We start from the raw sequence: 16,964 nt of genomic DNA, 5'->3' as shown, positions 1-16,964 counted from the left end.
AAAAAAAAAAAAAAAAAAAAGAAAAGTGCTTAAAACACTGCCTGGCACATCTAAAACTCTCGATAAACACTAGCTATGAACATCATCTTTGACATCTCTGTCACCATTTCCCTTTCCTTATAATGGTCATCTCAAATGTTACCACCTCAGTGAAGCTTTCTGGTTAGCCAGACAAAATTATCTGTGCTTCTATGATCTAGTATTTTGGTTATTCCTCTATTACACTTTTTTTTTCTTGTTTGCTTTCACACTGTGTTGTGTGTTTATATGATTATGTTATGAAAGAGCATAGGCCTTGGACCTGGCTTCAATTCTCGGCTATGGCTCTTATTCATTGTTTGACCTTAGATAGGTCATTTAACTTTACAGAGTTTCAATTTCCTTGCTTGTAAAATAGAAGAAAACTTATACGGGTACTGGTAAGATAAAAGGAGAGTACAGAAAAAGATTCAGTATAGCAAGTTCTCGACAAAAGTTTATTCCTCTTACTCTTTTTTTTTTTTTACCTGCTGTTAATGTTGAGGTCTTAGAGGGCAGGGTCTCTATGTCTTCTTTATCTGTGAGCTCACAACTCTGGCTTTCAGTGGAACAATCTGTGTGTGCTAAACTTGCCCAATATACCTGTAACTATAGTACTTTGCCACTTTAATACCCTTTGCTTTCACATAAACACTACCAGCACTTTATATCCATTTTGAAAATAGAACAGTATATAAACATGTTTTACTTAATTTTAATGACATTTCAGGCTAATATGTCACAAATAAAAAGTGACTTTAGTTGCTTTTAAGATTCCATCCTATGAGCTTAAAATCCTAGAATGAGCTGGAGAAATGGTATTCAATTTTTATATATAAACTATATTGCCTTGTGAGAAATGCAAACAAAGTTGTATTTTCTTTATCCCAATGATAAATTACACATAATTTTGGCACACTTGTGTGTTTGTGTGTGTATATAAACAAAGATAGGATTATAAAAATACAAATATGCAACAAATAAGAAAGAGATCTTAGTTGAAACAACAGAAGCTAGATCAATGCTAGATTCACTGAAATTTACCCATTGTTTTATTCCTAGGAAGAATAACAATTCACTTTGGTGTAATTAGGATAATTTTCAGATTGCTCAAACATATCAAATTTGCCAGAATATAGAAAGTAAATATTTCACTAAATCTCACATAGTGAAAAGATTATCTAAAAATTGGGCACTGCATTTAAAACTATCCTCTATATTCTTCAATTCCACACCTAAAAAGGTTGTAGCCTGGGAGACAGCATAGGTTCATAGAAAATACACAAGATCTGTTGTTAGAAGACCTCAGTTTGAATACTGACTCTGAATCTTACTAGCTCTGCAACTTTGGACGAGGCATTTAACCTCTTCCTGAGGCTCTATTTCTTCTGTAAAATTGGGACAATAATGTCTAGCTTACCCACTATAAGAATCAATGAGCTAAAATATGAAGGTGCTTTATGAAGTTTTATGACTTTACAAATATTAATACTTAAAAACCCTACATAATAATACAAATAAACTAACTACATATGTGGTAATTTTAAAGTTAGAATTTTTGCTGTCTGAGTGACTTAAGCTATAAACCTAATTTAAACTTAATCACATTTCTGACCAGTCCATACACACTGTAATAGCTTGACAAGTTGATAAAATATATGCTGACACTTATTTAAAAATCCCTGCAGTTCCATCAAGAGCAAAATCCCACATTTATGCTTCTGCTTTACTTACATTTATGTCCGTATGGTATATGAGGACACATAAAGCTGGCAAAATCTGAGGAAAGAAGATAAACAATAAGTAACACTAGAGTTGATGAATATGTCTTTGTAAAAATAAACTGTGACACAAAAACCAGTAAGTACTGTTTGTAGGGCAAGAAAGACAATGTTAAATCTGTTTGACTATCTATTAGGAAAACAAAAATCTGATAAATTCAATCTGAAAAACCAAAAGCCTATTTCAAATGTCCAATTAAAACATCCAAATAAATCTGGCAGAGATAAATGTACTTTAGAGGAAAAACAATTGTTTTCAATAAACTTCTTTATGACATATAATATCAAGTGGAAAGAATGGAGATGCGAATACATGGTTACAGCTATTTAAGAAAAGCTACTTTTAAAACTGCCATCACTGTCTCACCTGCTTAAATAAAAATAAGGTTTTATTTAATAAGCTACTTGAGTCAAATTAAAGTTTTTATTTATTTTTTTTTTCCTTTTTGTCTTTTTTCGTGACCGGTAACGGATTGCAACCCTCAGTGTTGCGCTCAAACCTTGCTCAGCCAGTGAGCGGCCAGTCTGTATGTGGGATCCGAACCCTCGGCGGGAGCGCCATTTTTTTTTTCCTTTTTGTCTTTTTTCGTGACTGGTAACGGATTGCAACCCTCAGTGTTGCGCTCAAACCTTGCTCAGCCAGTGAGCGGCCAGTCTGTATGTGGGATCCGAACCCTCGGCGGGAGCGCCCCCGCGCTCCCAAGTGGCGCACTGTAGCAGTGCGCCACTGGGCCAGCCCCAAATTAAAGTTTTTGAGATCAGCTTTAGTCAAGAAAATTAAAACTAGTACAAAGTATAAAGCTTTGTTGAATTCAGACCTTACAGATCTCTACTTAAAGTCTAGGAGCAAGGGAACAGGTGGTGGTGGGAATCACACTAAATACCTTTGAATAACAACAAAAGGTAGCAGAACCTGGCCAAAGATGTCAATTATAAATATATATAGTCAATAGTTCTGTACACAGTCAAATGAATAAAAGTTACATAGGATTTTTTAAAACTCAAAATACTCAGATCTATTTACATATAGAATAGGAAAGTTTTTTACATTGCTTAAATTAGTAGATTTAACATAAAGCATGTCACACTTAACACTAATTTTGTCAGAAATCAACTGAGCTTTTTAATGCAAATTCGCTCAAGAACACTTGCATGTAAGTGCACTAGTTTTATGTGCAGCAATCCCTTATTTCTTTTTTAGCATTAAACCAACAATGCAATGCAGAAATAAAACAGATTTTTTTTTGTATTTTTCTGTTTGAATTTTTTGTAAGTTTTCTTTTAATGAAAACAGTCATTTAAAAATAAGCATTAGGATGGACTGACATTCTTTCAAGTATTGTTAAGACACTCAACTTTTATTTCACAGGAGTAATTAAACATGATACGTTACTTAAAAAAATCTCATACCTGCAATGAAATCATAATATGTGTTATTTCATTCCCTGTGCATAAGTACTTAAAGCATAAACATAGGGAAAATATACCATCTGGCCTTTACAATTCTTCATTTACCTCCTGAACTGTCTCCATAGGCGGTGGGGGGTCCTTATTCCTGCAGAGATTGACAATGACCCATGTGACGTTCCGAAGGAAGGTGATGGGAATGGAAGGATTGATGAAGGACAGAAGAGGTTTGACAACTCCCAGTGATATGACATAATCTCTACATTGAGGACCATCACCTACAGAAATGAAAATTGTATTTAAAAAAAAATTACATTCAGGATGAGAAAGTCTGAAATGTATGCAATGGCTCATGTTGGGACACTGATGTTCTATGTTTCCTCACCATTAGTCAAAGGCATCAAATGTTGTTTCTCCAGATTTTGATTTGGGGAACACAAATTTAACCTAGGAATCCTGATAGCAAATTGTTCCTCCTTTTCAAAGTCATATCACCTTAAGTTAGTATTTATGAGGCAAGCAGATATCAACCACATTAAATTCAGAGGAAACATAGTGTGTAATGGCTATGCCAATGCAAGAAAAAAGTTAATTAAGTTTCTTAATTGGAGTCTTTTCAAACCCAAATGCAACTTACCTATAATGTTTCCCAAAGCCCATACTGCTTGTTCACAAACATTCTGATGTGGTGAATGGAGAAGTCTCAGAAAAAGAGGTACTGCATCTGTAATAAAGAAAAACTACTTTTATACTGGCAAAATGTTGAAGAGTTTATAAATTTCAGCCTAAATAAGCTGATAAAATACACAGAGCCTGGCACATTCTACTTTCCCAATTTATAGTTCAGTGGATAAATAAATGTGGCAAATACTTGTACCCTAAAAATAATTTCAGAATCTTCCCCTAGCAATACTCAAGTAACACACTAATTGACAGTATCTAAAGCCTGCGACTATATTAACTAAAACAGTAGCATGAAATATTTCCTATAATTAATTACTTAAAAAAAAAAAAAAAGAGTCCCTACCTCAAACCTTAAAATGTAATACTTTAGTTAATGTAATCTCAATTCCTTATATGGGATAACCAAAGAATTGATTAATCTCATATCAGGTCTACTTTATATTTTAAAATAATTTATCTCTATAACCCTTACTCTTCATATAACTTACACATTATACCCATTTCCATCTCTTAAATTTCAATCAATTGTGTATTGCCTCTAGTATTTTTTGCTGTATCTATGTACTACCTATATTTACTTAACTTACAGAAACTGATTCACACTTTAACAGCTTTATTGAGATACAAGATTTTTAGTATTTATATAGAGTTCTGCAGTCATCACCGCAATCTAATTTTACAACATTTCCATTACCCTCAAAAGAAATCCTATACCTATGGCAGACACTCCCCTTTCAAAACTCTGCCAACCATTCCTCCAGCCCTAGGCAACCATTAAATATCTGCTCTATGTCTTCATAGATTTGCTCATTCTCGACATTCCATAAAAATGAAATCATAGTGTGTGTGGTTTTTTTGGTGTCTGGCTTCTTTTGCGACTGTCTACAACTAGCTAAAACTAGTTCTATTTTCCTATCTCAAGTTGTTTTATAAAAGTTGTCTTGCAGGATATGAACTGGGCATGTGCATAGAGAAGGACCTTGACGTCCAGATGACCTCAAGCACTGCAGGAACCAAAGATCTTCAGTCCATGGAACTAAAAAGCTGGAAATTGAACCATCAGAGCCTTTCATGAAGTGAGGGGTCCTTCAGCAAGGGAGATCTGGCATCCAATAGCTTCGTAACCATATGCGGACTGAATCGTAGCTAGCCAATCAACTTCCGTCCCATCATACGGCCTGATCCAAAGCTAGCCAATCCATTTTGCCTCATTACCATATATGGCCTGATTCAGAGCTAGCCAATCAATCAACTTTGCCCAGTCATATGGTCTGATTCTGAGGTAGCTAACCAATTTTGCCCAATACCCCTTAAAACCAGCCCAGCCTCTGGATTGGGGAGACAGATTTGAGAGCACCTTGCCTCTGGTTTCCTTGCTGGTTGACCTCGAATAAAGCCTTTTCTCTTCTCAAAAACTGGTGCCATAGTATTGGCTTTTGTGCACACTGGGCAGAGAGCCCTTGTTCAGTAATACTTTCACTTAGCATAATGTTTTTAAGGTTCATCCAGGTTGTAGCAGGCATCAGTTACTTCATTCTTTTTTATTGCTGAATAGAATTCCATTGTATACCACATTTTGTTTATCCACTCACCAGTTAACGGAAATTTGGGTTACTTATGAATAATGCTATTGTGAACATTTGAGTACAAGTCTTTGTGTGGACATGTTTCTGTATTTCTTGGTTTCACCTAGAAGTAGAACTGCTGGGTCATATGGAAACTCTATGTTTAACCTTTTGGGAAACTGTTTTCCAAAGCAGGTTCATAATTTTACATTCCCACCGACAATGCGTGAGGGTTTCAACTGACTCACATTTTTAACTTAACTGATTTTATTTATCAGTTCTGTAAAACTGATATTTAAAGCCCTAGTCTAAAACTGTTCTCTTTCTGTTAGAACTAACACCTAAGTGGAAACTTTCTCCTTGACATTTCTTACTGAAATATCTGAAAAAGAACTGAAAGAGAATAGTATTCTTACCATGTGATTCAATGTAACTTATTGCTACATCATGTACTACTAAAAATCACCTTGATTACCACCTAAAGTCAGCTAAATGTCCCATATTTCTTACTGAAATATCTGAAAAAGAACTGAAAGAGAATAGTATTCTTACCATGTGATTCAATGTAACTTACTGCTACATCATGTACTACTAAAAATCACCTTGATTACCACCTAAAGTCAGCTAAATGTCCCACACTGTAAGAAACAAAGTACTTGGTGATATCTAGTTTTTTTCCCAAGAGCTTGTAGTCAGTTTTGGTCAACATACCAACAGTTATTGGCTCATTCTGAGGTAAGCAAAATTTTAAAAATATATATGTTATAAGCTAAAAGGCATATACCACTCAGCATCTTAAACAGAAACTTAAAATCCTGTTATTAGAGGATGGTCTCTACCCCAAAAGATAAAATTCGATTCCCTTTTTGGTTAGCACAATTAAAAGTACTTAATGATAGATTAATGATAGCTATAGGAAAGATATCAGTCATTGAAAATAACTTTAAAAATTCATCAGCTTAAAAATGCTAGGAGATAAAGTTTGGTCTTTACTATAAAATTTTACTTCCATGCCATCATTAAAAGAAAACACAGAGTGTAAGAAATTTAATTTACTTACTAGACTGTACAACAGCTTGAGTCTGTGCAGAAGTTCCTGATGCTATATTAGTTAGTGCCCAAGCAGCTTCAAACTGTAATGAAGGACTGTAAAAAACAATTAAAAATCTTTTTAGACACATAACTACCACTTCAATTTATGAATCTCAGGCCTGTATGGCTATCCCTTATACTGTCCTTGAATTTCATCTTGTTATATACAACTGCCTGCTGGACATCACTATCTGAATATCTCACTGGATTCCAAAGCTAGTCACTATAAACCCACTTCTTTACATCTACTGGTAGTTGCAACATTTAGCCAGTCATTATTTCCCTTGACTCCTTCCTCTACCACAGACACTACATCTAATCAATAAATCAAGTCAATTTTACCTCCTAAATACTTCTTACATTTACAGAATTACCCCCTAGGTCACTGTGCTAGTTGAGATGTGTATGGATGACGAGGAACAGATCAAGAGAGTTAAGCCAAGGAGATATGCAAAAAAAAAAAGTGTGTGTATTGAATGGTGAGAGTGGAGAGTGTGTCTCAAATCCCAGGCATCAGAACTTGGAATTTATAAAGTGTTATCGAAAAGGGGAATAAAGAAAATAATGTTGGAATCAATGGTATGCAGAATAGGTAAAAAAAAAAGGTTAAAGGCTAATGTAGGAGAGACCTGTTAAAAGAAAACTATGGACATTAAGTTAGGACAGATAGCCAAAAGAATATAAATTCCCTTAAGTAGTATACCAAAGTAGCAAGGGATGTAGTGAGCAAAAACTAAGACAAGCCAAAAGTTAGAAAATTAGAAGAAAAGGCTGCAAATTGAAGAAAGAAAGAGAGGTTGTTAGTATCAAAAGGTTAAAGAGATCCAAGAAGGAAAACGTTTTAAGGAGAATAAATGTCCTAGTGCATAGCAAACAGTACAGGTTAAAAAGATGAAATGGATGAGAAAGTGTAAGAACTACATGATGAATTCTGACAGAAGGAAAGGAATAAGAAGGTATCAGAGGCAGAAGAGAAGCTAAAGGACAATAATATCAAAGATGATAAGATGGTGTATGTTGTCCCAGGCTGGAAGGAGAAAGAGCTATTAAGCTGGTTAAGTGGTTTGGCAAAATACCGGAAACAGGGGCCTTAAATGAGAAATGGAAACATGTAAAAACTAAAATTACAAAGCCAGGAAAAGTATTCCAAAATGTCGTGTGAAAAAGAGAAAGAGATAAGATGTAAAAAAAAAAAAAAAATGAGTACAATAAGTAAATAATAAATGAACATCATAAGCTTGATATTATGTAGTGTTTTGTACATATATATAATTTCTATTCCTCACAACCACCTAATTTTTATAGATAAGGTATCTGAGGCTCAAAAGCCACTTGGGTTTTGGCTAACATCAAACCCTAATTTTAAACCGGGGTCTACTTCACTGTAAAGTCTACGGTCTTTTACACTATAGCACCACTTCCCACGACAAATCCATAAAGTCAGATCCAAACCACTGACAATTTTCTATTCTTGCTTTAGGTGGTGGTTACACAAGTCTGTGTTTTATAATTATTCATTAAGCTTTCTATATTTTAGCATACTTTTCTGTATATATGCTATGTTCCATAGATGTACCCACACAAATGAGTCTATGCCAAAGCTGGAAAGAAAAGGAGAAAATAAAAAAAAGAAGAAAAGTGGACCAATAACAAAAAAGGGGTCCTAAAGGTGGAGGCAGAATTTATTTTCTAAACAGCTGAAGTAAAACTTACCTTTACTTAAATAAAACTTGTTATAGAAAATACACATGATAGTATAAAAATTGGTAAGGGCCTGGGAGTGAAGGGTGAGGAGAGTTGTGGCACACAATGGAAGCAGAAGGTACTTTTAAATACCCGTGGTATCTAGTCAACTGAAAATTCCTGGACAACACCTTGCGAAATATCCCAACTTTCAGTCTAAATGCTCTTAAATGCAAAAACAGAATTTGTTTTAAAGTATTTTGGAGTTCAAACCTACATTCTCCCCAGTTAATTCAAACTGATGAAGTTTAAGATATAACACTGAGATATCTTAAACACAAATGGAAATAAGGCCAGTACCTCAAAAGATATCAAGTGATATTCTTCCCTTTCTCTTCTGAATAAGTATAACTTGCCCCCTTATTCTTAATTTGCCACAAACAAAAAGCATGATGTTGGACAACTAATCATGACTGGAGTTCTGTTAAAGACAACACAGAGATCAGCTGAAATATTCCCAGGGGAAAAATGAGCTACTTAGTTCTGGAAACCATTCATGCTGACACACTCATGAGGTTAATCTATATATAGAATCATAAGCAAAGAGTGACTCAAATACTATTTGGGTGTTTTAAAATATTACTAATAAAAAACCCTAACTAATAAAGACTAAATATTTGAGATAAATTAGAACAGGCAATAAAAAGCTAAATATTTCCTAGAAAATATATACATATTTTAGAAACTAAAAAGAGAAGCACTTTAGGTCTGCTGAATATGATCATAGGAGAATTACATAAAAAATGCATGACAGGGCCGAGCCCGTGGCGCACTCGGGAGAGTGCGGCGCTGGGAGCGCAGCAGTGCTCCCGCCGTGGGTTCGGATCCTATATAGGGATGGCCGGTGCGCTCACAGCGCTCACTGGCTGAGCCTTCTGAATAAGTATAACTTGCCCCCTTATTCTTAATTTGCCACAAACAAAAAGCATGATGTTGGACAACTAATCATGACTGGAGTTCTGTTAAAGACAACACAGAGATCAGCTGAAATATTCCCAGGGGAAAAATGAGCTACTTAGTTCTGGAAACCATTCATGCTGACACACTCATGAGGTTAATCTATATATAGAATCATAAGCAAAGAGTGACTCAAATACTATTTGGGTGTTTTAAAATATTACTAATAAAAAACCCTAACTAATAAAGACTAAATATTTGAGATAAATTAGAACAGGCAATAAAAAGCTAAATATTTCCTAGAAAATATATACATATTTTAGAAACTAAAAAGAGAAGCACTTTAGGTCTGCTGAATATGATCATAGGAGAATTACATAAAAAATGCATGACAGGGCCGAGCCCGTGGCGCACTCGGGAGAGTGCGGCGCTGGGAGCGCAGCAGTGCTCCCGCCGTGGGTGCGGCCGGTCTCAAAAAGGACAAAAAAAAAAAGCATGACAGCAGAAAACATAATAAACACAAAACCAAACTGAGCCCATTGGTTAAATAGCAATCCTAAATTTTAAGTTAACTGAAAAAAAGTGAATAGGAAGTCAAATCTATACTTACTTATCATCCCTTTCTAGACATTTGACTAGAATTGGTAAAATCCCAGATTTTATTAGGTCATCAATAGGTGGGTTTCTGTCACTGGATAACAGCTTTCTAGAAAAAGAATTATAAGAAATTAATTACTGTAATTTTCAAACTATGAACAGAAATAACAATGTATTCCTTCTAAACTATCAGCTAAGACACATGAGGTATGACATAATTCTCTCTTTGGACAAATTATTGTTACCTTGCTGCCTGGACAGCACTTAGCTGGACCACTGGGTTATCACTTGTGGCATTCTGCAAGACCAAATGTAAATTTCAGAAATTAAAGAATAAAAAATCAATTTCAAAACACTTCGAAATGAGAATATTAAATTAATAACATACCTGCAATATAGCTTCTAGTGTTACATTTTGCTTAAAAAGAAAAAAAGATAATTCAGCAGAGTTTGTTTGCAAAATTACAATCAAATAACTTATCTGCTAGAGTTAGAGTTAATGTACCTTAATTATTATTATAAAATTGGTTTTATATTAAAAATGTAGTTCTCCTAGTTACTATAAAAATTATTTTTAAAACACTTCAAAAAAGCAAGGTAACTTACTGCTTTAAAATCAGCATCAACATCTGAATCTTCTAAACTTTCTTCTTGAGGAACATTTCTTTTTTTCAATAAATGTTCATCTCTTTTGTTCTGAAAGACAACCAGTAAAATGCTTAAGAAGTCATGAAGGCTGTTGTTAATAAGAAATCTATTAAAATTATTTCAACTTTACTAGGCAATTGTGAAACAAATCTGAATCTCTACATAAGGAAAATATGAGTTAAATGTGCATACTGCAAACCATTGACAAGGCCACATTCTGGCTTTGGTAACAAAATTAACTGGTTTACAGTCCACCTTCTACACACACACACCCACACACACGCAAAGCATCAACTGTTTTGACCAACACTGTACCTACAGATACTTAGTGAAGATTTAAATTTGGGGATGCGATACTGTTATAAACACCTACCAAATATATTTGAACTAGTATGCCAATTTTCATCTACTTATTACTAATGGCTGTCTGAAGCAATTTATAAAGAAGCCAGCTAACTGGGAAGAGCTCAATGCTCAAATGTTAAGGTGTATATATGCTTATTGGGAGTGTGGAGAGTGGTAATTCACTAACATAAATGCCACCTACTTGTCACCATCTCAGATTTAAACTCTTGCCATGTGGCTTTTACAAACAAGAATACTAGCAAATATATTTCTACATTTTATAGGACTTCAATTGTAATGGTAACCTGTGCCATTTCACATAACATGTAACTTGGAGTAAATAATCAATTTTCCCTAAGCTTTTGGTTTGTCTACAGAATTAATTAAAATAAATTAGATCAAAAAACTTAATGATTTCTAATATCCTCTTTAACTTAAAATTCCAAAGGGTATAATTCTAGTGTTCAATATAATTATTTACGGACGTGTTTGATTATAACAAAGTTACTGGAGAGGTATCAACACTGATGTTAAAATTCAGATCAAACAGAAAATTAAAACTAGAAATATATATATCTGAATCTTACTGGCTTATCTGCATGACACCAGTTTTTGTGCTGTGTATAAGCAAGCATGTTTAAACAAACTGATGCCTATATATATGCTAATCATTAGGAATTTACAAACTTCCGCTTATATCACAGCATACTTCTTTAGTAACTACTAAACCAATTCTAAGTTATTTTTTAATTAAAGCATCTCACATATATTTACACCCATGCACTGATGTTTCACATAGTCTCAAGTGGCTTCCCATAGAATGCTCATTAATTTACAATGGGAAAACTTGGCAGACAGCATCTTGACCAAGAAACAAAAGATATCACTACCAATAAAGGACAAATCAATACCATGTGCCTCCTGGTCTGGTACACTGAGAAAGCAACGTCACTTCTGTGGTATTCTTGACCAAAATAAATAAATAACCTGAGAAAAGGCAGACAAACTCTACTACCAATAAAGGACAAATCAATACCATGTGCCTCCTGGTCTGGTACACTGAGAAAGCAATGTCACTTCTGTGGTATTCTTGACCAAAATAAATAAATAACCTGAGAAAAGGCAGACAAACTCAAACTTGCCTTTCTACAAAAAACAGGTCTATACTCTACAAAATGACAACTAAACAATGAATATCTGATCTTGAACTGGATCTTGGGTTTATAAAGGACATCACTAGGAACAATTTGCAGAGACACAGTTGGGTCTACGAATTAGATGGTAGAATTTTACCTATGTTAATTTGATAAATGCACTGTGGTTATGTGGGAAAGTATGTTTTTATGAAATATGAACTGATGTATTAAGGGTAATGGGGGCATCATGCTTGCAACTTAACTGTTTCAAGAAAAATATATATACACATATAAAAATTAAAGAGAGAATAAAGTAAATATGGAAAAATACTGGGTGCTAAGTGAAGGATATATGGTGTTTTTTGTACTATCCTTGTAACTTTAAATTTCAAACTATAAATATGATATTGTTTCAAAATTTTAAAAAAATCTATGCATTACACTCTGTGGTTTACAATATGTAGTTTAAAAGCTGTTATAGAATATGGTAATTTTTAACATTTATTGTATTTAATCCATTTAAAAAGTTTCAGCAAAGTTTATCTACCAACAGGTTCCTCTCCCCCACCAAAATTATTCTAACCCTGATCCCATTCCATTTTCATTCTCTATTTTCCTCTAACTTTTCCATAGCCTGAACAATCAAGCTTCCAAGCCATTTAGGAATCTTACTGAGGCCATTCCTTTTCCTTTCTCCCTCCCACATAAATACAACTAAAGCCTGCTATACACACAGACCCCAAATCTGGGGATAGCATTCTATCATTACACATGATGTATGCTGTCTTTTTTGGTAGATACCCTTTATCTAGTAAGAAAGTTTCTTTCTATTCCTAATTTACTAATATTTTTTTTTCTTTTTAAGCCATGAATGAATTCTTAATTTTATCAAATTGTGCTTCTTTTGTATCTACTGAAATGGACATATAATTTTCCCCTTTCATCTGTAAATGTTGTAAGGTAATTGATTTTCTAATGTTAAACATCCTTTCAAGTCCTGGGATAAACCTTTCTGGGAAATTTTTAAAAAATATTCATTACTGAACTCAATTTACTAACATTTTATTGAGGATTTCCCCCTCCTCCTGTGTTCCTAAGTGAAACTGCCTGATAAGCATCTTAGACTGTCTTGGTCTGGTGCTTGGGGTCATGGTTTCGCAAGCTTCATAAAATGAGTTGGGAAATATTCTCTTTACCTTCTCTGAAATCATTTAATAAGGCTGAAATTATCTGTTCCTTGAATATCCTCTGGAGTTCCACCTGTATCTTTCCTTTTGCAGGAGGGGTGGGAGAGGTTAAATTTTTAGCTACTGATATTGATTCATTTAATTGCTTTTAGATCTATTCAGGTTTTTCATATCTTCTTAAGTCAGCTGGGTAAATTATTTTTATTTTTTTATGCTAGGAAACTGCCCGCTTCACCTAAGTTTTCAAATTTACTGGCAAATAGTTGCTTATATTCAAATTGTGGTAGATTGTTTGCAAAAATGGCAATAATTCCCCTTCCCACATCCATGTCTTTGGGTAGTCCAGTCCTGCACTGATTCTAGGCATAGCTACGTGACTTGCTTTGGCAATGGGACATGCAAACAGATTTGAAAAGTGCTTATACATTGGGGCATGTGCTCTCTTGCTGCTTTTTTTCTAAAACCATCATGTGAAAAAGACTGAGCCAGTGGAGGATGAGGCTATGTGAAGGAAAATCAAGGTCCCAGCCAACAGCCAGACACTTATGTGATACCATCCTAGAACATCTAGTAACCAACCAACCCACCAGTTGACCAGAGACAATAAGAGAGCCCAGAAGAAAGCAGCTAAACAGTCTCAGGCCAGAAAAAAACCCCACAGAATTGTTAGCTGAATAAAATGGCTGTTGTTTTAAGCCACTTAGTTTTGGAGTGGTTTATTATGAAGCAAAAACAAACATGCACTAATGTTTTAAAATTTATGCTATATTGAAAATTAATATGCCTTTAAAAATTCCTAGTATTATTTACTTGTTCTTTCTACTTGCTATAAATTTCCCTCGTGAAGTACATACAACTTTAACTGCATTCTACAGGTTCTGACATGTAATATTTTTTCTACTGTTGATTTTTAGGTATTCCTAATTTCCCTTAGAATTTCTTTGATACCCAATGTATTTGAAAGTGCTTTAAAACTTTCACAACTATGAGGTTTTTGTAACTGTCTTATTCATTGATTTCTAATTTAATTACATTGTGGTCAGAGAATATGGTCTGTGCAACACACTGAAATTAGCCGATATTTGCTTTATGCCAGAGGTTCCCAAACACTTTCCAGACTACAGTATAGGCCAAAGGAAATATCTAACAGTTTCTTTACCAAGTAAGTAGGTTCAAACAACTTAATAATCGTTTGGGAAAAGGGAAAGGAAAGAAAAGAAAAACATAAATAGGAAGAAAAAATTATCTCACCCTTACATAAAATACATAATTGAAAGGAATGCAGTGTGATCTAATGTTCAAATCATGAACTACCTTGAGATCTAATAGTTGTGTGGTGTCTGAAAGTTATAACTGTATTTCTCTCAAGATTTAGACTATCCCAAGGTCCCTCTGAGTTCAATGTGGAACCCCATGGTACCTCAGTGCATAGTGTGGAAACTACAGCTTTGTAATATCACAAAACCCATTTCCAAATATGTATAGAACTTTACATGTTTATTAGGTAAAACTTCTGAATTAAGCTATTCAAATTTTCTATCTCCCATTAGTTCGTGTGTTTTCATTGGTGTGCTGGACTTACAGAGGGAGAGAACATACTATGGATGCCAGGGGTGGAGGAGGTGGAGGAGGTGGGGAGAAGTTGGGTGGGGGACACAGGGAATAATGGCAATTTGTGGTAATGGGTATATTGATATTATTGATCTTGATCATCACATCTTAGACGAAGGTGGTGACAGTCAGCTTTGTACCCCATGAATATGCATAATCAATTAAAAAATAATAAAATAAAATGTATAAGAAACAAACAAACAAAGACTAAATTCTGGAGCAGGAAAAAAAAAACTGACATGTTTAACCTATTCATTATTGAGAAGAAAATCTCCCACAATAATTACCAAACAAAGACTAAATTCTGGAGCAGGAAAAAAAAACTGACATGTTTAACCTATTCATTATTGAGAAGAAAATCTCCCACAATAATTACATCTCTGACAAATTTCTCCTTCTAACTTTGCCAACTTTTACTTTATATATGTGTTTGGACACATTATTAGGTATATTAGTCTAGAGCTATTATAACTTCTAGTAAAGTGTTTCTTTTCTCAAACATTAGGTAAGAGCCCCTGCACTTAAACTGAAAACACCCTAACGTAGGCCAAAATATCTAGGACACAAGAACCACACTTTACTCTTAACAAAAATATGAGGGTGCTTCAAAATGTTTATGGAAAGATTTGTATTATCTTTGAATTCCATTTTTCCATGAATGTTTTGGAGTACCCCTGTGTATGTACAAGCTGAGGAAAGATAATCCCTGAGTAGGTTTCTGGTGATTTGATTAACCACTAAAGGAGGCTTCCTCAAAACCAATAACTAAAACTGTCTCTTCACTTGACACCCTAGAGATTTTTTACCCTCTTGAAGATTGCACCACAATAAATTCAGCACCCATAAAAGCTTTTGTCAAGTGGGAGGGGAACTCAAGGGATATAGGAATTAGCCTAGTTTTAACACCCACCTATCCTCAAACACACATACAAGATTAGATGCATTTCTTAAATTTCTTTAACAATCCATTATTAATCCATTCCCTATGTATGTATTTACCAATTCTTTTTAGATCTTCTGTTTTCTGTTAGGTTGAACCACACAGAAGTGCCACTTAGTAGGTCAAAAAAGTTAACCATGGGTAATTTCTTATGGCTCAACCTAGTATTGTTTGGGTTAGCAAGTTCTATAAGTTATTAACCTCCATATAAAATACTTCTATTTCAAGGTCTGGTTGGTTAGCTCAGTTGGTTATAGCACGGTGTTATAACACCAAGGTCAAAGGTTTGGATTCCAATACTGGCCAGCTGCCAAAAAAAAAAAAAAAAAAGTACTTCTATTTCATTTCCAAGTTTCTCTTTCCATCTTGAAAAAGTGGCTTGCAATTTTATATCTAAATTTGTGAAACAAGTCAGCAGTCACTTCTTAATCTTATGAAAAGAATAATTATATTACTTACAAGTCCCATTTCAAACCTGAAATAAGTAATTAAATCTGTTTTTACCCAACAGTGCCCTCATTGTCTTAAATCCTCATCTAGTTTTAGTTCCTGTAAAATTAAAATCTTTATTTTATGGATGAGTAAATGGGGACACAGAAAACCTGTCTAAATTAAATTATACAATTAGGAAATAGCCGTCAAGCTTAGAGCCTAGGTAGTGGCTACAGAGACTGTTCTCTTAAATACATTCTACAGCCTTTTTTTGTTTTTTAAGAAGTAGCCAAGTCTGGTTGCATCTAAATGCGCCCAAAGAAGTAGAAAAAAATGCTCACAAAATAGACCTTTCCCTTAATGTTGACATTTATGAAATGACGTTACTGCTAGGTGGTTACATGGTTATTTACCCATGAGTTTCATATGTTCTATTTACATTTGGGGCACTCTGCTTAGCATATTTCGATTAAAAATTTTTCTTTAAATGAAACTACTGGTTTATCAATCCTGTAAAAATCTGACAACTTAAAACAATTTTTTTTTTCCTGCAGGATCATTAACATGGGCTTATCAGATGGCTGCTTTTTTTGGATTCTAATTTACTAATTTAAGCTTTTTTTTTTTTTTGCAACTGAAATTTTTATTGAGATAATTGTAGAATCATGTGTGGTTTAAAGAATAATACAGAGAGATCCCTTGTACACTTTGCCCAGGTTCTCCCAATGGTAACATTTTGCAAAACTATAGTATAATATCACAACTGGGATACTGACATTGGTACGATCCACTGATCTTATTTTACTATTTCACTTGTATTTGTGTATATGTATGCATATGTATATTAAGTTCTATGCAATTTTATCACCTGCACAGATAGT

At 34.2% G+C, this 16,964-nt stretch overlaps 1 protein-coding gene across 1 annotated transcript in view; it reads right to left on the bottom strand.

Annotated features, from left to right (window-relative positions):
• The window catches only part of KPNA3 (karyopherin alpha 3 (importin alpha 4)), a 48,534-nt gene that overhangs the window by 21,158 nt on the left and 10,412 nt on the right, over positions 1-16,964 (bottom strand). The window contains exons 2-9 of the mRNA XM_008586550.1: positions 10,391-10,480; positions 10,173-10,202; positions 10,030-10,082; positions 9,798-9,893; positions 6,516-6,601; positions 3,844-3,930; positions 3,315-3,484; positions 1,753-1,797 (exon numbers count right to left, since the gene is read on the bottom strand). Coding sequence (XP_008584772.1) covers positions 1,753-1,797; positions 3,315-3,484; positions 3,844-3,930; positions 6,516-6,601; positions 9,798-9,893; positions 10,030-10,082; positions 10,173-10,202; positions 10,391-10,480 — 657 coding nt within the window. The remainder of the gene's footprint in view (positions 1-1,752; positions 1,798-3,314; positions 3,485-3,843; positions 3,931-6,515; positions 6,602-9,797; positions 9,894-10,029; positions 10,083-10,172; positions 10,203-10,390; positions 10,481-16,964) is intronic.

The sequence above is a fragment of the Galeopterus variegatus genome, unplaced genomic scaffold, assembly GCF_000696425.1.
Source record: "Galeopterus variegatus unplaced genomic scaffold, G_variegatus-3.0.2 Scaffold4018, whole genome shotgun sequence".
Taxonomy (NCBI): domain Eukaryota; kingdom Metazoa; phylum Chordata; class Mammalia; order Dermoptera; family Cynocephalidae; genus Galeopterus; species Galeopterus variegatus.
Note: the sequence above shows the minus strand (reverse complement) of the source record. Positions and strands in the feature narration are given on the sequence as shown.